The following is a 24,189-nucleotide window of genomic DNA, read 5'->3' on the forward strand; positions in this document are numbered from 1 at the left end:
CTCCTGGCTTCAAGTTATCCTCCTGCCTGTCTTGGCCTCCCAAAACACTGAGATTACACCTACTGCACCCAGCCATTTTTTTTTTTTTTAATAATTTTGAGAGAGAGAACAAGACACAAAACCCAGAAACTATAAAAACTGATGCATAGATTTGACTGTATAAAAACTTTTAACTTTAGTCAAACAAAAGACTAAAAATAAAGGCAAATGAGAAATGGAGAGAATATATTTGCAATATCTATAAGAGACTAAGTAAGTTAGTATTTAGAATATAAAGAGTTCTTTGAATTCATAATAAAAACAGAAGCAATAGAAAATTAAGCCAAGAACATGAAAAGGCAGTAGCCAATAAACATATGAAACGATATCTAATCCACTAGTAATTAAGGAAATGAAAATTCAAATAAGGTATTATTTCCATTCTTTTTAAATACTATTCATCTGTGTTGGCAAGATTCCCTGTGGAGGGAGACAGGTATCTCTTTTGGATAACATTTTGGTAACAAACAACAAAATTTTAAATGTGCATATGCTTTCACTCAGTAATTTCACTTCTAGGAATCTATCAGAAATATTCATACAGAGACTGGGTGCCATGGCTCATACCTGTAATCCCAGCACTTTTGGGAGGCGGAGGCAGGCAGATCATGAGGTCAGGAGATTGAGACATCCTGGCCAACACGGTGAAACCCCATTTCTACTAAAAATACAAAAAAGTAGCCAGGCGTGGTGGCGGGCGCCTGCAGTCCCAGCTACTCGGGAGGCTGAGGCAGGAGAATGGCGTGAACCTGGGAGGTGGAGCTTGCAGTGAGTGGAGCTTGCACCACTGCACTCCAGCCTGGGTGACTGAGAGAGACTCCATCTCAAAAAAAAAAAAGAGAAAAAAAAAGAAATATTCATACAGTTACCAAGAAGTACATCTAATGCTTTGCCAGGTTGTTTGTATTAATGAAAAACTGGAGATGTGCTAAATGCCCACCAATAAAAGATTAAGTAGGTCTCCTCAACCAGAGGCAATTTTGCCCCCCAGGGGACCTATGGCAATGTCTGGAGACATTGTTGATTGTTGCAAGTGGTGAGTGGGTAAAGGCTGGTATCTCGTAGGTAAAGGCCAGGATGCTGTGATAAGACAACCTATAGGACAGCCACCTACAACAAAGAATTACCCAGCCCCCAATGTCAGTAATGCCAAGGTTGAGAAACCCTGGGTTAAATAAAGCCACTGCCGTACTGGGGAATAGTATATAGCCAATGAAAAGAAAAAGGTAAAATTATATTTGCATGACATTAAAGATCTCTAAGATGTGTTATTTTAAAACTGCTTTTTTGAAACTTAATATGTGATTCTTACAATGTAAGAAAACAAAATAAGTGGATTTTTAAAACTACTACAAATCACTTCCCCTCCCCAGGGGCAAGTGCTGTTACCAGATTCTTATGTCCTTCCAGAATTAACGCCAGCGTGGACAAACATAGAATCTGGTTTTCGGTATGCTGTAAACAGGTGACTCTGCTGTGCAGTTACATTCAGAAACCAGTGGTGCATCACTGACCTGCCCAAGTCCTAGAGCTCAGGACCCCTGACATGTTTCCTAGATTATTCTCCCTCCCTCGGGTTTCTATGGCATTTTCATTTGTAGATACAAAACAGAACTATGTTTTGTTTTTGGGGAGGATAGGGCCATGGGCAGACCCTGGGGCAAGATTCTGATGTTGGTGAGTGAGACAGGACCTAGAGGAAGCCACGGGGCAGGTTTCTCAGCCAGTGGGTGTTAATGAGATTGCACAAAGACTATTAGATGATGATGACTTTAACAGGGAGGCACGGGTAAATCTCCTTACACTCAGTGCAAAATTCAGCCAAAGTTGGGAGCATACCACATTCCTCTTCCCGTCTGCCACTGCCAAGCAGTCATTTATGGGCCCACTTGCATTTACAAATGCAGGTTCCAGGCACTGCATCCTCATCCGCATCTCTGACTTTCTGAACAAGCCTGGCTTTCATATCCTGGGGATTTCCTGGAAAGCCTCTTAGAGTTGGGTCTGAGACTTTTGATGTTGGCTTTCATCAGTTACTTCTCCGCCTCCTGCCTTCTCTCACTAAAGTTTCATTCCAAGGTCAGATGCAGGGAGAGTGGGGTTGGGTGACCTACCAGCATGCAGCCCAGGGCTTCCAAAACAAAAGGTGTCTGGGTGGCATCGTTAGCCAGACACAGGCACACTCAGTGGACCAGAGTTGGCAGAGGCACGAGGGCTCAGGTCTGCTGAGGAAATGTTCCCCAGCATGGGTGGCAGGAGACAGGGTCCTGAGACCACCAGACACCTCCCCAGCCCAGCTCAGAAGCAGGCATCTCTTGAAAACTGCCTCTTGAGTTTTCTCTAGAGTTTTTCATCTTAGACATCAAAATCTCATTTCTTTCTGGAAGGATACTCAGCCAGGCTGAGAACCTGGGCAAACTTTCTGGCACCTGGCTGGCTGCGGGTGTACACTCAAGCTGCAACCAGACTAGTTTGGTTCCAGAGTCCTCAGGGGACCGTCACTTTCTCAGATCATGTCAGCTTGCTTCATCTCTTGTGAAATTTAAACGCTCTGCTCCTTCAAAAAAATAATCTCTTCTTTCTAGTAAGAATTCTGACAGAATGGAGTCAGAAAGGACACGGGTTTCGGGGAGTGATGTTTTTAATCTGGAATTCTAATTCCAGTGACTCTGTGGTGTCATGGCTGGTCTGTGGGACCCTTGCTTTGAGTTGAGGGCTCTTGCTTTGAGTTGAGGGCTCTTGCAGTGTTACTTTTAAACCCCTGGACATGGCTGGGCACCGTGGCTCACACCTGTAATCCTAGCACTTTGGGAGGCTGAGGTGTGTGGATCACTTGAGGTCAGGAGTTTGAGACCAGCCTGACAAATATGGTGAAACCCTGTCTCTACTGAAAATAAAAAAATTAGCTGGCCGTGGTGGTACAAACCTATAGTCCCAGCTACTCGAGAAGCTGAGGCAGGAGAATCACTTGAACCCAGGAGGCAGAGGTTGCAGTGAGTGGAGATTGCGCCACTGCACTCCAGCCTAGAGCAAGACTCTGTCTCAAAAGAAGAAAATAGGCCTGGCTCGGTGACTCACACCTGTAATCCCAACACTTTGGGAGGCCAAGGCATGCAGATCACAAGGTCAGGAGATCGAGACCCTCCTGGCCAACATGGTGAAACTCTGTCTCTACTAAAAATACAAAAATTAGCCGGGCATGGTGGCGCATGCCTGTAATCCCAGCTACTCGTGAGGCTGAGGCAGGAGAATCCCTTGAATCAGGGAGTTGGAGATTGCAGTGAGCCAAGATGTTGCCACTGCACTCCTGCCTAGCGACAGAGTGAGACACCATCTCAAAAAAATAAAATAAATGAAATAAACTCCTGGACATTTATGTTAGATATTTTATTTTTATGACAGTTCAATATAAAATAAGAAACCATTATGAGAGGAGCTAGAAGGCACCTTAAGAGACAAGTGAACCCTTTGGACAGCATCACTTTGAAGTCACTCTACACAGAAACATTGTCTTCCAGGAGCCTCCCAGCTGCTTCACTTGGTCCTCAAGTCGGAACCCCTACCTCCAGTCGTCTCTCAATTCAGGCATGTCTGTTCATGTGCTTTTTTTTTTTTTTTTCCCCCCCGAGACGGAAACCTTGCTCTTTCGCCCAGGCCGGGGTTCACGCCATTCTCCTGCCTCAGCCTCCTGAGTAGCGGGGACTACAGGCGCCTGCCACTACGCCCGGCTAATTTTTTATATTTTTAGTAGAGACGGGATTTCGCCGTGTTAGCCAGGATGGTCTCAATCTCCTGACCTCGTGATCCACCCACCTCGGCCTCCCAAAGTGCTGGGATTACAGGCATGAACCGCCGCGCCCGGCGGTTCATTTGCTTTTCTAACTGGGAACATGAAGACACCTGAGAGGGGTAGAGCTGGCAGGAGGAGGGCAGGGATAAACACCCCAGCGCCTTTTCCCCACTGTTGTCTTGTTCTTTCTTCTACTTCAACTTTCCTTTTTTTTCAACTTGTATATTAAGTTCAGGGGTACACGTGTAGGTTTGTTATATGGTAAACTCATGTCATGGGAGGGGGTTGTTGTACAGATTATTTTGACACCCAGGAATTAAGCCTCTAAATAATTCAGGGGGCCCCAGCATTTGCAGAAGTTACCTACTGGCTTTAGAAGGATTTCTGAAAAGTTTGATGTCAGTGAAAATTTTTTTTTTTTTTAATTTAATGTGCTGGCTAAGATGCTGGCTATTTAAACTTGGAATGAATGAATCCCTGGGCAAAAAAGAAGCTTTTAGGAGCATGCATAAGCACACACCATACTCTGGCTAAATTAGATTTTCTAAAATTGGGCTTTCCTAAAGAAGGGCATATGGTAGACGGCCATAGGCCAAGTGAACCGAATTCAGGAAGTGTTATTTCATGAGCACGTTTCCCAGGGAGGTTTGAGATGTTTCTAACAGAGCAGGCACTTCCTGTCACACAGTACTCAGCCCTGGAAGCTCGGAGCGGGAAGACCTGCACAGGCCCCTTTTGTGCGCTGGGAAACTTCCACATCCCTGTGTCACCATGATAAAGAGCTAACTTTGTCTTCAACAAAGAGTTGGAAAATTATTTTAATCTCTGCATTAAACTAGATGCAAAATTGCCTCTTTACCTAGGAATCACACTGCATAATTGCACATTATCTACATTTTCAGTCACGCCTTGAATAATACTTCTTGAGTTCATGAGGAGGTCAGTGTGGGGCTGGGAAGACCCCTAGACTTCCCCGGGTAGGTGTAGCCTGGAAGTAAGACTGACGTAGCAGCAAAGCCCTGGCGATCATGCACACTTCTGAGTAAGGCAGAGGTGTGAATCATTATATCACCATGGCTGGCTAGCTTCAGAGGAACCGAAAAAATGAAAACCCTTGGCGTTGCTCATTAGCAAAGGGAAATACACAAATGTTGAGGGACTCTTCGTGTCAGAGCCACACTCTTCTGTTTTGATCTGGTAAGCAGAGCACTCTCCATGCCCACTTCAGGCTTCCGGCTGAGAGTCCTCTTTTAGCTGTTGTACCTGTTGCTGAGGATCTTGGTAGCGGGCTAGCCACAAGGGGCTTTAGAAACTAGGAGCATTGCCGGGCGCGGTGGCTCAAGCCTGTAATCCCAGCACTTTGGGAGGCCGAGACGGGCGGATCACGAGGTCAGGAGATCGAGACCATCCTGGCTAACACAGTGAAACCCCGTCTCTACTAAAAAATACAAAAAAAATAGCCGGGCGAGGTGGCGGGCGCCTGTAGTCCCAGCTACTCGGGAGGCTGAGGCAGGAGAATGGCGTGAACCTGGGAGGCGGAGCTTGCAGTGAGCTGAGATCCGGCCACTGCACTTCAGCCTGGGCAGCAGAGCGAGACTCCGTCTCAAAAAAAAAAAAAAAAAAAAAAAAAAGAAACTAGGAGCATTTCAGCATCAACTGTTTTAACTGGAGTTAGATCCATTTTGTGATTTGATCTGATTTTGATTTTTTAGAGACGCACTCTCACTCTGTCTTGCAGGCTGGAGTGCAGTGACGTAATAATAGCTCACTGCAACCTCGACCTCCTAGGCTCAATTCATCCTCCCACCGCAGCCTCCCAAGTCGCTGAGACCACAGGTGCACGCCACCACGCCCAGCTAATTTTTGTATTTTTTGTAGAGACAGGGTCTTGCTTATTGCCCAGGCTTCTCAAATTCCTGGCTTCAGGTGATCCACCCGCCTCGGCCTCCCAAAGTGCTGGGATTGCAGGCGTGAGCCACTGCACCAGGCCCCATTTTGTGATTTAATTCTCATTGTAGACTGACATTTTCTACAGCAGTTTTTCAACAATAGTATTGTAGTTGAGGGGCCACATTTGGGGCTGGAGCTGGGTAATTCTTTACTATGGGAGCTCTCCTATTTATTGCAGGGTGTTTAGCAGCACCCTGGGCCTCTACCCACTAAATGCCAGTAGCAACCCCCATCCCCGCAAATTGTGTAAACCAAAAATATATCCACACATTGCCAAATGTCCCACAGGACACAAAATCGCACACCCATTCACATACCCCCTCACACACACACACACACACACACACAAACACTTTAAGAATCACTGCTCTGGCCAGGCGTGGTGGCTCACGCCTGTAATCACAGCGACTTTGGGGAGCTGGGGCAGGCGGATCCCTTGAGTTCAGGAGTTTAAGACCATTCTGGCCAACATGGTGAAACCCCGTCTCTACTAAAAATGCAAAAATTAGCTGGGCATGGTGTTGCATGCCTGTAGTCCCAGCTACTCGGGAGGCTGAGGCAAGAATCACTTGAACCTTGAAGGCAGAGGTTGCAGTGAGCCAAGATCATGCTACTGCACTCCAGCCTGGGCGACACAGCGAGACTCCATGTCAAAGGAAAAAAAAAAAAAAAAACACTCCTCTATAGGAAAGGGGCAGTATAAAATAATCTTTTTCCTAAGTTGGTTGTGCATCTTAAATAGATTCCTGGCTGGAAACAATGGCTTACGTCCATAATCCCAGCACTTTGGGAGGCCAAGGCGGGCGGATTGCTTGAGCTCAGGAGTGTGAGACCAGCCTGGGCCACATGGCAAAACCCCGTCTCTACTAAAAATACAAAAATCAGCTAGGCATGATGGCACACGCCCATAATCCTAGCTACTTGAGAAGCTAGGGTGGAAGGATGGCTTGAGCCCAGGAGGCAGAGGTCTCAGTGAGCTGAGATTGGTTCACTGCACTCCAGCCTGAGAGACAGAGCCAGACCCTATCTCAAAAAAACAAAAACAAAATAAACAAATAAATAAATAAATAAAATAGATTCTAAGATTTTACACACATTGAACCCTGTGTTTTACTGGTTTGTCCCCTACATGGAGTAGACAGGTTTTCTCTTTGAGTGGCCTTCACAGAAGCTCTGACTCTTACTCATTCTACTCTCTTGTACTCATGCATTGCTAATAATATTTCATCTGATTATTAATCCAGTAGCGGGCTGTTAAGCATGTTCACTCGTGCTGCGATATTTCTTAGTGAGCTCTCACCACATGCCATGATGGCGAGCAGCTTCATCTCTTAAACAGGATTCCCGCAGGGTTGAGAACTCGTCCACCTTTCTCAGCTTGTTATGATGAGAGCTTACACTTTTGGGAGGTAGAACTCCACCTGACATGGAGGAACGTGGTCCTTAGAGTCAGACAGATCTGGATTCAAATCCCACTTCTCCTGCTTACAAGCCAGATAGCCTTGGACTGAGATTGAACCTGCATGCCTCAGTCTACCCTTATGAACACGGGGATGATTTTGTCTACCTGGCAGGGTTCTGCATGGCCTTAGCGAGATCATGTACGTCAGACATCAGTAAATGGTAACTTGTTATCTGTCAGTTGATAGCTGTAAGGTATGAATTGCCATCTTTGTAGGTCAAAAACCATCAAATATTGGCAACTTCATACAATTGGACCTAATGTGTAAACCCCAGGTCACCATCACGCTGTCTTCTTTGCTCTGTGGATGAAAGGGATGGTTCTGCTTTTATATTTTACTGTTTTCCTGCTTCTTCTGAGGGGGCTTCCTGCCAGCACAATCTAACGAACTTCAGAGAGGACAAAGTCAGTCTCTGCCGTCATCAGTGTTCACAGCCGGTGTGTAGTTTTCAAAGTGTGTACCACATGAAGTTGCACCTTCCAACCTTCCAGCCAGTTTGTGTGGAAATAACCTGAGTTGTATTAATAGCAGTTCTTCAGTTTAGGACTGCCGGGGGATGCTTGGTTTGTTTTCCATTGTTTATTCCCTGGGTGCCCGTCTTGGGCAAGCATTTCTCTGATGTCTCTATTTATGTGGCAGGTCACCCTGCTGATTGCCTTCATCTGCGTGCGGAGCTCCCCGTGGACCAACTACAGCGCCTACAGCTACTTTGAAGTGGTCACCATTTGCGACTTGATAATGATCCTCGCCTTTTACCTGGTCCACCTGTTCCGCTTCTACCGCGTGCTCACCTGTATCAGCTGGCCCTTGTCGGTAAGAGAGTGGCCTGGCCCTGTCCTCCTCATGCACAAGTCAGGATGTTAGCTGGTGTACTGAGACCTGACGGAGTTTTTCCCGTCTGCCCATCTCACCTCTTTAACCATTCTTTGCTGCCTCTGCCCTGAATTTCCTATTGTTTGGTGAACACCTCTGCCTGATGTCCTGCTGGTTTTTAAAACTCACTTTCCAGCTACAAGAAGGCTGTGACTATTGCCATATTTTCTCAAGCAACAGAGAATGGCTGTGGGTGTATGAGTTGAGAAAAGGAACACGGAAGGAAGGGTATTGATGCTGTTGTGAGGATCGAATGATAAGATTTTCTGGCTAAAAGGGACTAGTAGGGGCTGAAGAGACAGTCAGAAGTTGCCAGACTTTTTCTTCCCACTGTATTATTTTTTTAAGTTTCATTGAGATGCAGTTCGCATGCTGTGTTGTTCACCCATTTCAAGGGTACAATTCAATGGAGTTTAGTATATTTCCAGAGTTGTACGACCATTACTACAGTCATCTTTAGAACATTTTCATCATTTCAGAAAGAAATTCCATACGTTTTGGCTGTCACCACCCTAACACTCATCCCTCCGGTCCTAAGCAATCACTTATCTTCTGTCTCTAAAATTTTTCTACTCTGGACATTTCATGTAAATGGAATTGTATTTGTGGTCTTTTGTAACTGGCATCTTCCACGTAGCAGAATGTTTTCATGGTTCATCCATGTTGTAGCATGTATCACTATTTCATTCCTTTTTTCTTTTTAGAGACAGGGTGTCACTCTGTCACCAGGCTAGAGTGCAGTGACGTGACCACGACTCACTATGGCCTCAACCTCCCAGGCTCAAGTGATCTTCCCACCTCAGCCTCCCAAGTAGCTGGGACTACAGGTGCATGCCACCACACCTGGCTAGTTTTTGCATTTTTTATAGAGATGAGGTTTCACTGTGTTTTCCAGGCCAGTCTCAAACTCCTGGCCTTAAACAATCCTCCCACCTTGGCCTCCCAAAGTGCTAGGATTACAGGCATGAGCCACCATGCCAGCCCTTTTTATAACCAAATAGTATTCCATTGTGTGGATAGACCAGACTGCATTCTGTTTTTCATTCATCATCAGTGGACCTTTAGGTTGTTTTTACCTTTTGGCTATTATGAATAATGCTGCTATGAACATTCATATGTAAGAAAAATGACATATTTTCATTTTTCTTTGGTATATATCTAGGAGTGGAATTGCTGAGTCATATGGTTGCTTTGTGTTTAATTGTTTGAGGCACTGCCAGACTGTGTGCCAGAGTGGCTGCACTTTTACATTCCCACCAGGAGTGTATGAAGGTTCCAATTTCACCACATCCTTGCCAACACTTATTATCTGACTGTCTGATTCCAGCCATTCCAGTGAGTGTACAGTGTTATTTCCTGTGGTTTTGATTTTCGGTTCTCCAATGAGTAATGATGTTAATCATCTTTTCATGTGCTTTTGGCCATTTGTATATTTTCTTTGAAGAAATGTCTATTTGAGTCCTTTGCCTATTTTTTAATTAGGTTATTTGTCTTTTCATTATTGAGTTGTGAGAATTCTTCCTAGAGTCTGGATAAAAGTCCCTTATCAGCTATATGACTTGAAAATATTTTCTCCCGTTCTGTTGTTTTTCACTTTTTTGATGGTGTCCTTTAAAGCACAAGTTTTTAATTTTGATAAATTCAGTTTATCTATTTTTTTTAGCTCACGCTTTTCTTATATATAAGAAGCCATTGCCAAATTCAGATTGTGAAAATGTACTTCTATGTTTTCTTCCAAGAGTTTTATAGTTTTAGTTCATATATTTAAATATTTGATCCATTTTGAGTTAATGTTTTTTGCATAGGGTGTGAGGTAAAGATTCATTTCATTCTGTTGCATGTAGATATCGAATTATCCCAACACCATATGTTGAAAAGACTATTCTTTATATGGTATTAGCACCCTTGTTGAAATCAGTTGAACATTAAATACATGGATTTATTTCTGGACTCTCAATTCTATTCCATTGATCCATATGTCTATCTTTATGCCATTATCACACTATTTTGGTTACTGTAGCCTTGTCGTAAGTTGTAAAACTAGGAAATATGCAGCCTCCCAATTTGTTCTTCTTTTTTAGGATTGATTTGGAACATTACAATTCCATATGAATTTTAGAATCAGGTTTTCAATTTCTGCAAAAATCAGCTGGGATTATAATAGGAATTATGTTGAATCCATAGATCAATTTGGAGAATATTGCTTTCCTAATAATATTAAGTCTTATGATCCATGAACATGGGAAGTTTTTCCATTTTTTAAGATAATCTTTTATTTCTTTCAATGTTTTGTAGTTTTCAGAGTAAAAGTGTTTTTTGTGTTTTGTTTGAAACAGGATCTTGCTGTTACCCAGACTGGAGTGCAGTGGCAAGATCATAGCTCCCTGCATCCTCAAACTCCTGGGCTCAAGCAATCCTCTTGCCTCAGCCTCCCAAGATACTGGGACTACAGGCATGAGCCACTGTGCCTGGCCTGAACTTTTAAAATTAAATTTGTGTCAAAGTATTTTATTCTTTTTGATGCTATTTTAAATGGATTTTTTTCCTAATTTTATTTCCAGATTGTTCATTGCAAGTGCACAGGAGTCCAGTTACTTTTTGCATATTGATTTGTGTCCTCAACTGTGCTAAACTACTTAGTAGTTCTAATATATTTTTCTAATATATTTTTAGTGGATTCCATAGGATATTCTATAAACAGGATCTGCAAATAGAGATATTTTTACTTCTTCCTTTATAATCTGGATGCCATAACATTGTCTTGCTTTATTGCAAGAAATTAGTTGAATAAATTAGACAAATACTGAATAGAAATGGCTAACACGGTGAAACCCCGTCTCTACTAAAAATACAAAAAAAAAAAACTAGCCGGGCGAGGTGGCGGGCGCCTGTAGTCCCAGCTACTCGGGAGGCTGAGGCAGGAGAATGGCGTGAACCCGGGAGGCGGAGCTTGCAGTAAGCCGAGATCCGGCCACTGCACTCCAGCCTGGGTGACAGAGCAAGACTCCGTCTCAAAAAAAAAAAAAAAAAAAGAAATGGCAGAGCAGCCATCATTATCTTTTTCCTGATGTTAGGAGGAAAGCATTCCTTCTTTCATCACTAAACATAACATTGGGTGTGAGTGTTTTGTAGAAGCCCTTTATCAAGTTGAGGAAGTTCCCTTCTAGCACTACTTTGTTGAGTGTTTTTATCATAAAAGAGTCTTAGATTTTGTCAAATGCTTTTTCCATATCTACTGAGGTGCTGAGTTTTTCTCCCATAATTAATGGTGTCTTACATTGTTTTTCGTTTTTTTGTTTCTGGTTTTGTTTTTTTTTTTTTTTTTTTTTGAGACGGAGTCTAACTCTGTCCCCAGGCTGGAGTGCAGTGGCGCGATCTTGGCTCACTGCAAACTCCAATCTCCCAGGTTCACGCCATTCTCCTGCCTCAGCCTCCTAAGTAGCTGGGACTACAGGTGACGGCCACCACGCCCAGCTAATTTTGTGTATTTTTAGTAGAGACGGGGTTTCCCCGTGTTAGCCAGGATGGTCTCGATCTCCTGACCTCGTGATCCACCCGCCTCGGCCTCCCAAAGTGCTGGGATTACAGGCGTGAGCCACCGCGCCTGGCCTCTGTTTTTTTTAAACAGGATCTTGGTCTGTCATCCAGGCTGGAGTGCAGTGGTATAATTACGGCTCACTGCAGCCTTTATTTCTCAGGCTCAAGCGATCCTCCCACCTCAGCCTCCTGAGTAGCTAGGACCACAGGTGTGCACCACCATGCCTGGCTAATTTTTTTTTTGTTTTTGGTAGAGATGAGGTCTCCTTATGTTGCCCAGGCTGGTCTTGAACTCCTGGGCTCAAGTGATCCTCCTTCCTCAGCCTCCAAAAGTGTGGGGATTACAGGCATGAGCCCTCACACCTGGCCTGATTTGTTTGTATATGTTGAACGAACCTTGCATTCCTGGGGTGAATTCCATTTGGCCATAATGTATAACCCATTTTATATGCTAGTATGTTCAGTTTGCTAATATTTTGTTGAGAATTTTTTGCATCTGTATTTAAAAGAGATATTGGTCTGTAGTTCTCTTTTTTTCTGATGTCCATCTGGTTGTGGTATCAAGGTAATACTGGCCTCACAGAATAATTTAGGAAATATTTCCTCCTCTTTTATCTTTTGAAAGAGTTTGTGCAGAATTGGTATTAATTATTCCTTAAATATTTGGTAGAATTCAGCAGTGGCACCATCTGGGTCTGGGCTTTTCTTGTGGGTAATTTTTTTTATTGTTAATTCAAACTCTAATTTTACCATCTTTTCAGATTGTGTCATTTACTCTAGAGTCAATTTTAGTAGTATATATGTCTAGGAATTTGTCCATTTCATCTAAGTCATTGAATTTATTGGCATGCAATTATTTATTGTATTTCTTATATCCTTTTTATTTCTGTAAGTGCAGTAGTAATGTTTCCTGTTTCATTTGCATCTTCTCTCTCTCTCTCTTTCTCTGATCAGTCTAGCTAAAGATTTGTCAATCTTGCTGATCTTTTCAAGAACCAGTTTTTGGTTTCATTGATCTTTTTAATTGTTTTCCTATTACCTTAATAAATTTTGCTTTAATCTTTATTATTTTCTTTCTTCTGCTTGCCTTAGGTTTAGTTTGATTTTCTTTTCCTAGTGTCTTAATGTATAATATAGTTTGGATATCTGTCCCCTCCAAATCTCATGTTAAAATTTGATTCCCAGTATTGGAGGTAGGGCCTAGTGGGAGGTGTTTGGATCATGGAGGCAGATCCCTTATGAATGACTTGGTGCTGTTCTAGTGGTAATAAGTGAGTTCTTGCTCTGTTAGTTCCCATGAGAACTGATTGTTAAAGAGAGGCTGGCACCTTTTTCCCCTCTCTCTCTGGCTTCCTTCCTCTTGCTGTGTGATGCCTGCTCACCTTCACCTTTGCTTCAGGAAATAGAAGCTCCCTGAAGCCCTCACCAGAAGCAGATGCAGGTGCCATGCTTCTTATACAGCCTGCAGAACCATGAGCCAAATAAACATCTTTTCTTTATTTATTACCCAGCCGTGGGCATTCCTTTATTAAAATAATGCAAAACAGACTAAGATGATGTGGAAGGTCATCTAATTTGAGACCTTCCTTCTCCTTTAATATTGGCATTTACAGCTATAAATCTCCCCCTGATAACTGTTTTACTTATATTCCATAATTTTAGTATGTCTTCATTTTCATTCATTTCCAGGTATTTTCTGATTTCTCTTATGATTTTTTTTCTTTGATCCATTCATTATTTAGGAATATGTTGTTTAATCTCTATAATTTCCCTGATTTCCCTTTGCTCTTGATTTCTAATTTGATTCCATTGTGTTCAGAGAACATATTTTGTAGTCCTTCTACCTTTATTGAAGTTTGTTTTATGGTCTGATATGTGGTCTATCCTGGACAACGTTCTGTGTACATCTGAGAAGGATGTACTTTTATACGTTGTACATTTGCATATTATACTTTTGTTGGATAGAGTTTTTATACAGGATTTTTAGGTCTGGTCATTTTATGGTGGTGTTTGAATCTTCTGTTTCCTTGTTGACCTTCTTCCTGGTTGTTCTATACATTGCTGAAAGGAGGGATATTGAATTCTGCAACTATTATTTTTGAATTGTCTGTTTTTCTCCTTCGTTTTTTTCATTTTTCCCTTCATGTGTTTTGGCTCTTTTATTGGGTGTATATATGTTTATAATTGTTATATCTTCCTTATGGATTCAGCTTTTCATTATTATAAAATGTCCCTCTTTATTTCTAGTAACTTTTTTTGTGTTCGATTCTATTTTGTCTGATGCAGTACAGACACCCCGGCTTTCTTTTGGTTGTCGTTTGCATGCCATATCCTTATCTTTGAATATAAAGTCTCTGTCCCGTAGACAGCACATACTGTAGTTATATCTTGTTTTGCTTTGTTTTTTTAATCCAATCTGACCACCTCTGCATCTTGATTAGATTAATTGTTCACATTTAACATATTACCCACTGTTATCTTAAGAGAAATTCCCTTTGTGTTTCTAAGTTCTAAGGACCCTTTCAAAGCTATGGCATTTTTTCTGCTTCTTTTGAAAACAAATTCCTCCGGGGCTTACCTGATGCAGATACTGAACAAGCAAAGGAGAGAACAGAAGCTCAGCGACAAGCACAAGAGTGGGCTGCGTGGGGAGTGAAAGTTGGAAGGACAGACTGAGCCACACATTTCTGGTTGAGATACTGTGCAGGTACTTCCGGTTAGGATTCTCTCAAGTAGGTTTTCTCTGCCCCGTGTCATCCTCCTCTGTCTTAATAGGTGAGAATCTTGGAGGTGGGGAACTTGCAGTTACTCATCTGCTCTTTAGTTTAAATCTCTGTGATCTATCTTGTGATATTCCTTTCTAGTCACTAAGGGAGAAACCAGGGTCTTTGATTATACATAGCTTTGAAAGGAGCTACAGCTTTAAATTGGAATGCTTTTCCAAAATTTAATAGCTGCCTGCCCTAAGGGACAAAACTTCATGAAGGAATGATTTCTAAATTCTCATTGAAGACAACTGAAAATGGATGCACCCTGGATTCAGGACAAGCACTGGAAGTGGCCCCCAGCCTCAGTTCTTCTCTGATCTGATGTTTAATGGGAAAGAGAGAGGGTGAGGCGGAAGCTTTCCCTCGCTACTGAAAGGCCTGGTCTCATCCAGGGCCTGCAAGGATGCTGATTAATCATGATGAGTGAGTGGGGTGGAGATACACAGCCCATGGGCCAAGGCAAGAAGCAAAGGTGGAACTAGTCCTGCCAGTGGATTCACTGGCAGAGCTTGGCCGGGAGGGCACTCTTCTGGAGAAAAGAGAAGAGGGAACGACTGAAAAAAAAAAAAGGAGTGGGGGGGCAGGAAGGCTCAGGAGTGAGAAAACCAGCTGCCACCACACATCCACAGACACGTCACGGAAGTGCCACTGACCTCATTCTAGAGTCTGAGTCTGACAGGCCCCTGGGAATGAACACCTCTCAGGTCCATACTCGGGGCCGTTCACATAGTGGGCAGACACTCCAGTCAGTCACACGAGACCAGCATATTGTTAGCCCAGAACTTCCTCTGAAGCAGAAGAGAAAGGCAAATATCTCTTTAAGGCACTGTGCTTCTCAGAGCTGGAGCTTTCTTTAAACTCTCTGGCCAGGAAGTTGCAAGAAGCTCGTTTGCCTTTTAATAGCTTTAGCCAAAGGTGAAGGCACTGTCCACATATTGCTCTCAGGAGTAGAGGAGTCCTTAGTGGCTATCTCTGCTCACACCGGAAGCTTCCTTTCTCTCTGTCCTCTTCCCTTCCCACCTGCCCGGCATCACATCTGTCTTGCTTGGCCTCTTCCTGTTCAGCCCCCACGTTGGCTGCCTGCGAGCTGCATTGCTCATCCCATCTGCGTGTTGCAAGGGAGAAGAGGAAGCGTCACTGTCTCCCTTTCTTTTCATCTCTTCTGATGCCCAGTTGCTCTTCCCGAACCAGGAATGGACCACCCTACCCACTTCTTTGCTTTGTTTCTGCCCCCAGGAACTTCTGCACTATTTAATCGGTACCCTGCTCCTCCTCATCGCCTCCATCGTGGCAGCTTCCAAGAGTTACAATCAGAGCGGACTGGTAGCCGGAGCGGTGAGGACGTTTTGGGGAGCCTTTAGGAATGAATTCATATTTAAAATGCTCATTTTCTTCCTGATGGGGGAAGAGAAGGGTTTGGTTTCTGGGGCATTCCTTTCATAGAATCAACACCTACCTTGATCCAGTCATCAGCTCTCTTCAAAGAGCCTTAAGCAGAGGCATCCAGTCCCAGAAGGTGGATTGTCAGGGCTGCCGGCAAATTCAGAGCCGCAGCAGCCCAGGCCTCTGTCTCTTACAGCCACTACTGAAATCAGGGGGCCAAGCGGGTTTTAATTCACACACCCACTCTGATCGTTTGCTCGTTGGCTGCCTCAACACTGTGCGGAGACAGATTCTGGGGCCTCTTTTGGGCCCAGTGGGAAATGTACTGTGATCAGTTAGAGATACATGCCATGAGCCTGAGCTTTGCCATTCCTGATTTTTAACAGTATGCAGGCCAGGAAATAATACTCCTGTATCTTTCAGAGGCAAAAATTGATCCATCTGATAGCCATAAATAGAAGCAGATGGAAATATACAGAAATACAGTCCTGTGAGATATATACATACATATATATGTATATACATACAGATGTATATACTATTTTTTAAAGAGTCATAGATTCCTGTCATCTGATTTCTGATTTAGCTGTTTATAGTTCAGTGACCTGTGGGCCAACACTGATTGGCTTCACTGATGAGTAGACAAGATTTTAAAAATGAGTTTTACGAAAAGCTCTCTGAAGCCAGATGTGGTAGCATGCACCTGTAGTCCCAGGCGCTCGGGAGGAATGCTTGTACCCGGGAGTTCGAGTCTGGCCTGGACAACATACTGAGACCCCGTGTCTTAAAAAACGAAAAAGAGAAAAAGAAAAGCTCTTTCTGTATGTGACATTCATTGTCTTTCACTTACACATATTACCAAAACTTTCCAGACTTTGGCCTGGGAGCGGGTTGGCTCCTGGAATTCCACTGAGGGATGGAGTCTGTCCTCTGAAGGTCAGCATGGGGGCAGAAGGTCACTGTAGAGGGTGGCCAAACCTCCCAACACTGATGCTCCACATGGCCCTCCCACAGCCCACCGCCCCACCCTTCTGCCCCCTCTCTCTGCCCTCTCTGAAGAGAGGGATGGTTGCCCCCTGCAGCTTCACACCTGCCCAGCTACAGTGCAGGGTGCTGGAAGAGGCACGCAGGAGACCTGTGCCCACTGTGTTTCCGGGCCCACTTGGGGAGATTCCCACTGTGTTTGGTAATTCAGGTTGCACGTAACTGTTTAGCCCTGGAATGTCTATAGCTAACATTCATCATATGCTGTTTTGTGCCTAAGACCAAACCTGGGCTATGAGGAAGTTAGAAGAAATTTTTCAAATATGGTCCCTGCTTATAAGAAAGTAGTCATCTAACTTAGGAGACAAGACACATGAAACAATTAGCAAACAAGGCATTGTAGTCTAGAATAGCATTCTGTAGCGTATAATAAACTGTTCAATTATGCAATGCAGACACTTGGAGACTGGGATGGTATATAATGTGCTAATTGTGCAGAACAGACAATGAGAGGCCGGGACAGGCTCTTAATAGGCTAATTATGTGCTGCAGACAACTGGTACAAAAGGAGCCCAGGAAAAGGAACCCAGGGAAGAAGTGGGGGCAGCTATTTATGTAAAGCAGCATCTGGGCTTGAAAAGAAAACCAAACCTTGTTGAAAATCCTACCCTTTAGCTGCCCCTGTGCCATTCTCACCGGACGCCAGTGGTGGTGTAGTGAAGTGGAGGCCGTTGCGTGTGTCCGAGAATACCTAGGCACCGGGTACTGCAGAGCACAGACTCTGGAGTCAGGCTTCCTGGGCTCCCATCCCATATCTGGCCCTTGCTGGCTCTGTGGCCTTTGGCAAAATAGTTGACTGCCTGTACCTCTGTTTCTTTAGTTGTGAAATGGAGGAGCAGGGGTGGGTAATCGTAGCTCCCGCCCAGCTGAGTTGTGAGGGTTAAAGGAATGAATACACCCACAGAGCCTCGCACCCTGGTAGGGATGTAGTAAAGTGGTCAGTAAGTTTTCACCACTGCAGCTCCCAGTGTTGTTCACAAGCAAGGAAAACGGCTGCAGGCTTCAAAGCCCAGAGATTCCAGAAGAAGCTACTGCCTCTCCCTCGACCATTTGATGAGCCTGCCCACAGGCCTCTCCTCTCCCAGCACCCGAATCTCATCTACAAGTGAGGGGGCTGGACTAGGTCAGCCTTCCTCACACTTGAGTGCCGGATGACCCTGAGAAAGGGAAAGGGTGCTGCCTTAACTTAGTTTAGTCTAATATTGTTTAATATGTACAAACATAAACCTAGATGTAAAGGCCTCGGCTTCTGGCTCTTATACGGCTGTAAAGCCAGAACGGAACAGAAAACCATTACAGATGAAATGCGAGCAACGCCACTACACCACAAATCATGTGAACGTTCAGATTTTTTAAGCCCAAATTAAAATTTCACCCTTTTCTTCTCTACTGGTCTAGGATAATCCAAGTCCATTGGCTTAGCCCCAGCTCTCTTGTAAATGTAAACCCAAACCAGGCACTGAGGCTGCCAAAAGACCGAGAGGCCTGGCTGCCAGCCCTAACCTGGCCCAACCTGGGGGACCGGGGCCAGTGGCCAGGCCTCTTGGAGCTTCCTCTCTGCACCTGATCCAGGATGAGGTGGTTGGGTTAGATGACTCTCCAAGCTCCTTTCTGGCCAGAGGCATGAAGGGAACAAGCGCAGAGATGAGAAGCAGACAGGATTGCCCGAGTAATTGGCCCTATGGCCCGTGAACTTCCTCTCCCCTCTCTCCACTGCAGATCTTTGGTTTCATGGCCACCTTCCTCTGCATGGCAAGCATATGGCTGTCCTACAAGATCTCGTGTGTAACCCAGTCCACAGGTGAGTTCTGGTTATCTGTGCACAGAGGATCTCTCAGGAACAGGGGGATGGCTTGTTCTTGACTTCACCCATAGGGACAAACGCTGCTGTTAAGAAGGCTGTGTCCCAAGGGGACTTTAGAAGTAGTATTAGAGCACAGGGGCCGGCAAAGGGGGAGACGTGGCCCCAGAATCTCCCCTCACATGCCCATCTCCACACATCCAAGGATGCCCTAGCATTTCAGCCTCGGGTAGCCAAGCTTTTTTCTCTTGCTTGCTTGCTTGCTTTCTTGCTTTCTCTTTCTTTACTTTTCTTTTTCTTTTTTTTTTTTTTTTTTTTGAGCTTGGGTTTTGCCCTGTTGTCCAGGCTGGTGCAGTGGTGCGATCAGAGCTCACTGCAGCCTCTGCCTCCCAGGCTCAAGTGATCCTTCAACCTCAGCCTCGTGAGTACCTGGAACTACATGTGTACAGCATCACCATGCCTAATTTCAATTTTTTTTTTTTTTTTTTTTTTAAAGACATGGAGTCTCAACCATGTTGCCCAGGCTGGTCTCAAACTCCTGGGCTCAAGCAGTCCTCCCACCTCAGCCTCTGAAAGTGCTGGGATTGTAGACATGAACCACTGTACCCAGCCAGCTTTTTCTTAAGTTTTCTAATGACAAAAATAAAATGTAGGTTTTTAGAAAATACAGATAAAAACATATTTTTAATAGAAACCGTCTGAGCCAGGGACAGCAGTGTGTACCTATAGTATCGGCTACTCAGGTGGCTGAGGCAAGAGGATCACCTGAGCCCAGGAGTTTGAGACCAACCTGAGCAACATAGTGAGACTCTGTCTCTAAAAAAAAAAAATGTATTTTAAAAAATTAAGAAAAAGCCATCTGTCATCACACTACCCAGAAGTAGCACTGAGTATCTATCCTTTCGGTATTTTCTCTCTGAAAAAATACGTATCTGTTGCTTTTATTAAAAGGATCAAACTTCATGTGCTGTTTCATAACCTGTTTTTTCTCCTCCTTAGCCACCTATCAAACATTTTCCCAGCATCATTAGGAATTCTTAGTGGCTCCGTGGGTTGCAGCATTAAGTCCATGGCATGACTGGGCAGTTTATTTAACTTGCCTCCTGTTTGAGGGCATTACTCATGGAATCCTACACTAAGCCCATGGAGTGTAGGATTTCTCTAATAAAAATTGTCTAGAACAGGCAGATGCATAGAGACAGAAAGTAGACCTCCAGCAGCCTGGGGCTTTGGGGAGGGGACTCAGGGGTGACTGCTAATGAGGATGAGGTTTCTTTTTGAGGTGATGCAAAGGTTCTAAAATTGTGGTTGCCGCAGTCCTGTGAATATACTGAAAAACACTTTAGATGGGAGAATTGTATGGTATATGAATTATTAAAATATCCCAGTAAAGCTGTTTAAGACAAAAAAGAATGATTTTTAAAAGTAGAGAATGTAGGGGGGAAAAGAAGTTAATAGGTGATGTCTAACAGGATAAATCTATAAATACTGGTATAAGTCGGTTTTTAAATTATGGAAGAATCACCAAAAGAAACAACTAAAGGGCTTATGGAGGTTACTGCTGAGGTAAGACTGAGGTGTGGGGCGTGGGGATGGGAGTCTCCTCTGTGCTACCGAAGTTTTTTTCTTGTTTGGAAATGTATTTTTAAAAAATAGAATCATCTCAGTGAAAGTCGGCGCTGGGTGGAGGACAGAGGTGCAGAACTTGGAGTCAAACCTGTGGAGTGTGGCTTGTGGGTGGGCCACATCCCTGGCAAGCTGTCCTGACTTTGCCATTTCCTTCCCAAGATGCAGCTGTCTGATGAGGCCACAACCCCTGGGCCCCTCAGAGCTTTGCAAAGAGGACGTGTACTCCAGGCGAGGCCTGTGGACCTGTGTTCCTGTGCCAAAGTCCTGTCAGGCTGGTGGGAACCAGGAAAGGCCTGCCCCCTCTTCCTGCTCTCCCCGGAAGCCAGCTCCCAGAGCTCCTGAGCCAGCCGGAAACTCTTCCTCCAGCCTTTCAGGGAGAATATTCCTCCCCTTCTGGAAAAGGAAAGCAGCCTCCAGGGAAATCTGTTTTCTGCCTTCCTGCTTCTAGAACCACCTCAGGTACTGATGAACCCCACTTAGCACAGCTGGAGGGGTTTGTGAATACTCCTGCCTAAATCCCTTCTACTTCACTCCTCAGCGGGGAGTGAAACGCCTTAAGAAACAAAGCCCCCTCCTAATTTATCTAGCTTGTCAGTCCAGTCTTAGAGATACCCTCTTTCCTGAAGCAAGGCGTGCCTGTAGAAACACTATGTGGTTAGCCTGTCCCTAAGGAGATCTCGCGTCTCCTCTCCGTCTCTGCCTTTGTTACCATTGTACACGTTTATGTGTTTTTTAATAAAATATTGACTCGGCCAGTTGCACAAGGATTTCTTATTGAACCAGATGAAGACCGTAAAACCCGGCCTGAAACAGTTTCCATTCAAGCTTGTGTCTGGCCCGTGGCCCTCCACCCGTGCTCTGTGGGTGCCCCTTGCTGAACTGCTGAACTTCAGGTTTTCTCTCCATCTTGGGGGATGGTATAGCAGGGCTGAGTTTTAGGTAAATGTGCAGGTTCTCATTTATATTCACGTCCTCCTTCTCCTGGAAAGAGCTTTAGCACAAGCTAAGGATTGTGTTTACACTGTGATGATTAATGATCTTGCCCTAAATGCGCGGTTTCCCTGATCTTGAGCTGCTCGGTTGGCTAGAAAAAGGAGGGATGGAACAATGTTTGAGCAACCCTGTGTGCAAGCACCTACATTCACGACCACAGCCAATAGCGATGATAGTGACTCCAAGGGGGCAGGTTATAGGACCACATTTTTAGAAATGAAATCGGGGCTCTAGCCCAAGGCACAGGGCAAGCCACTGGGGAGGTGGGCTCAGGATCTAGGTTCGCCTGACTCCCAGCCCCATCCTTGCCTCTGCTGAGTGTTGCCGGAAATGGAGGCAGCCCCTGTGGGCTTTGAGCTGGAGCTCTGGGGCTGCTCTTGTGGCTGCAGGCCAGCTCGGGGCATCGGGCTGTCTGGGATGATCTAAGGAAGCAGCATCCGTGGTGTATCTGAAGCCCAGTGCTGCTGATGGGAGGGGATCCTGTGTACCAGCTGGGCCGGAGCAGGAACATGGCTGAGCTGACCCTGGCACGGTCGGCTCCTCCGGGGCAATGGAATGGAGGAGCCTCAGCTGAGGAGGGCGTGGTCCAGGTGAGGCAGTGGGTCTGGGAGCCCCCTGCCTGTATAGTGACGATGTGGGCCTCGCCAAGCAACGAGGATCCGGGTGTAACCATTCGAGCCTCCCCCTAGGAGGGCAAAGGTGGGTGGAGGACAGTTGGGGGAGTAGTAGCAGGAGCCAGAGTCTGCTCAGTGAGGAAGGAAAGCAAAACGCAGAGCCAGGTGAGACAGCAAGCAGCAGACCGTGCAGCCAGCAGCTTGGCTGAGGGGTGGCTGTTGGAGACCACAGGGCCTTTTTAGAAACAAGGGTTTCTGTGACCTCCCAAAAACTGTCTGGTAAAACCACCCCTTCTAAATAGCCACATCCCCAGCACCAGGGAGTAAATGTTTAAGCAAAGAGCTAAGGATGGTGGGAAGAAAGTCAGGCTGGGAGCCAGCAGACGTGGGGTTGAGTCCAGCTCTGCCACTGACTAGTCCCCGACATGGCGCGGGTCATCTCGCTGAACCTTAGTTCCCCCTTTGTGTAACGGAGAGAAGAAGGCCATCCTGCCTGCCTGTGACTTTCCTGGAATTCAGTAACCTAACAGCGTGCTTACCTTAGCGTTATCTTAATCCCCAGAGAGCTACCAGAATGACAGGAAATGAGCAGGTTAATGTTGCAAAAGTGATTGACTCACCTGGGTGTGAGGGAGCTGGAGAACATAATTTACTTTTAGTTCCCTGGACCTTAAATTTTGTTATAGTCAAGATTGGAAGCTGAGGGCAGTTTTCAGCTGAGCACTGGGACCCATGGTGGACAGAGGGCAAGATGAGACACCTGTAGGGAACTGGGTGGGTGAACATACCCCAGCAGCCGGCTCTGGGCTGAGTTGTGGGGGTCCTCCCTGAAGGGGACACTGGCTTTTCACTTTTGAAGTAAGACAATGGGCCGGGTGTGGTGACCCACGCCTGTAATCCCTGTACTTTGGGAGGCCGAGACGGGCGGATCACAAGGTCAGGAGATCAAGACCATCCTGGCTAACATGGTGAAACCTCGTCTCTACTGAAAATACAAAAAATTAGCCAGGCGTGGTGGCGGGCACCTGTAGTCCCAGCTACTTGGGAGGCTGAGGCAGGAGAATGGCGTGAACCCGGGAGGCACAGCTTGTAGTGAGCCGAGATCGTTCCACTGCAATCTAGCCTGGGCGACGGAGCAAGACTCCGTCTAAAAAAAAGAAAAAAGTAAGACAATGACCTTCAGATCCTCTGCTCCTTCAGCTCTTTTAGCCCCGGTGGCGCCCCAGCCAGTCAGGGATGTTCTAGAAGCAGGGCCAGCACCTTTGAGCCCCTGTAATCTTGGCAACCTCTGCACACAGCTGGCTCTCCATTGGCAGTTGAGGATGCTGTTGATAGTAGGAAGAAGGAGACCTCTGGTTTTCCTATGGTGACTCACCCCCCTGGACACAGCTTCAACCCTAGGGAGTGAATATCTAAGCCAGGGCGGCAGTACCATTCAGCTGCCCCATGGAGGACCAGCCTCTAAACCCAGGCATTAACTCATCACAGTGCAGCGTGCCCTGGGGGAGGCGACCAGCCTTCCTCCAAGAAATTGAGATGCAATAGGTCTGAAATGGGAGCCAGGAATTCCTAAGCCTTGTCCACAAAGTGGATATCACCTGGCAGCTGGTTAGAATTGCAGGATCCAGGCCCCACAAAGACCAACTAAAATAGAATCATCTGCATCATAACCGAGTCCCAGTGGTGTGTGTGCATTGCAATATTTGTGAGATACTGTTGGGATCAAAGACGCTCTAGGGTGGGTGCAAGTCTGAGGCTGATTTCACCGAAGGAGGAAGGAGATGAGAAATGGTGTCAGTTGGCGGGTGTCTGAAGTAAACCCTACTTCTCACTGGATCCACAGCTGCATTGGAAGAAAGATCCTTTTAAGAAGTAGCTAATGGGCTGGGCGCGGTGGCTCATGCCTGTAATCCCAGCACTTTGCAAGGCCGAGGCAGGTGGATCACCTGAGGTCAGGAGTTCCAGACCAGCCTGGCCGACATGGTGAAACCCCATTTCTACTAAATACAAAAAAGTAGCTGGGCGTGGTGGCATATTCCTGTAATCCCAGCTACTTGGGAGGCTGAGGCAGGAGAATCGCTTGAACCTGGGAGGCAGAGGTTGCAGTGAGCCGAGATTGTACCATTACACTCCAGCCTGGGCAACAAGAGCAAAACTCCATCTCAGGAAAAAAAAAAAAAAAGGAGCTAATGGATGCTGGGCTTAATACCTAAGTGATGGGTTGATCTGTGCAGCAAACCACCATGCACCATGGCACACGTTTGCCTATGTAACACATGTTTACCTATGTACATCCTGCACATGT

At 45.4% G+C, this 24,189-nt stretch overlaps 1 protein-coding gene across 5 annotated transcripts in view; it reads left to right on the forward strand.

Moving 5' to 3' along the window:
• Positions 1-21,038, forward strand: part of CMTM7 (CKLF like MARVEL transmembrane domain containing 7) — a 65,816-nt gene extending 44,778 nt beyond the window's left edge. Inside the window, exons 2-5 of one of the 5 annotated variants that reach the window (XM_025375214.1) lie at positions 7,882-8,055; positions 15,657-15,755; positions 18,567-18,648; positions 20,437-21,038. In XM_025375214.1, coding sequence (XP_025230999.1) covers positions 7,882-8,055; positions 15,657-15,755; positions 18,567-18,648; positions 20,437-20,450 — 369 coding nt within the window. In that variant the 3' untranslated portion in view covers positions 20,451-21,038. Of the gene's footprint in view, positions 1-7,881; positions 8,056-15,656; positions 16,963-18,566; positions 18,649-20,436 lie in introns of those variants that run through there. The other 4 variants (XM_025375215.1, XM_025375217.1, XM_025375216.1 and 1 more) reach the window with 4 other exon arrangements.
• Positions 21,039-24,189: the final 3,151 nt, after the last annotated feature.

Source organism: Theropithecus gelada, chromosome 2 (assembly GCF_003255815.1).
Source record: "Theropithecus gelada isolate Dixy chromosome 2, Tgel_1.0, whole genome shotgun sequence".
In the NCBI taxonomy this organism is placed as follows: domain Eukaryota; kingdom Metazoa; phylum Chordata; class Mammalia; order Primates; family Cercopithecidae; genus Theropithecus; species Theropithecus gelada.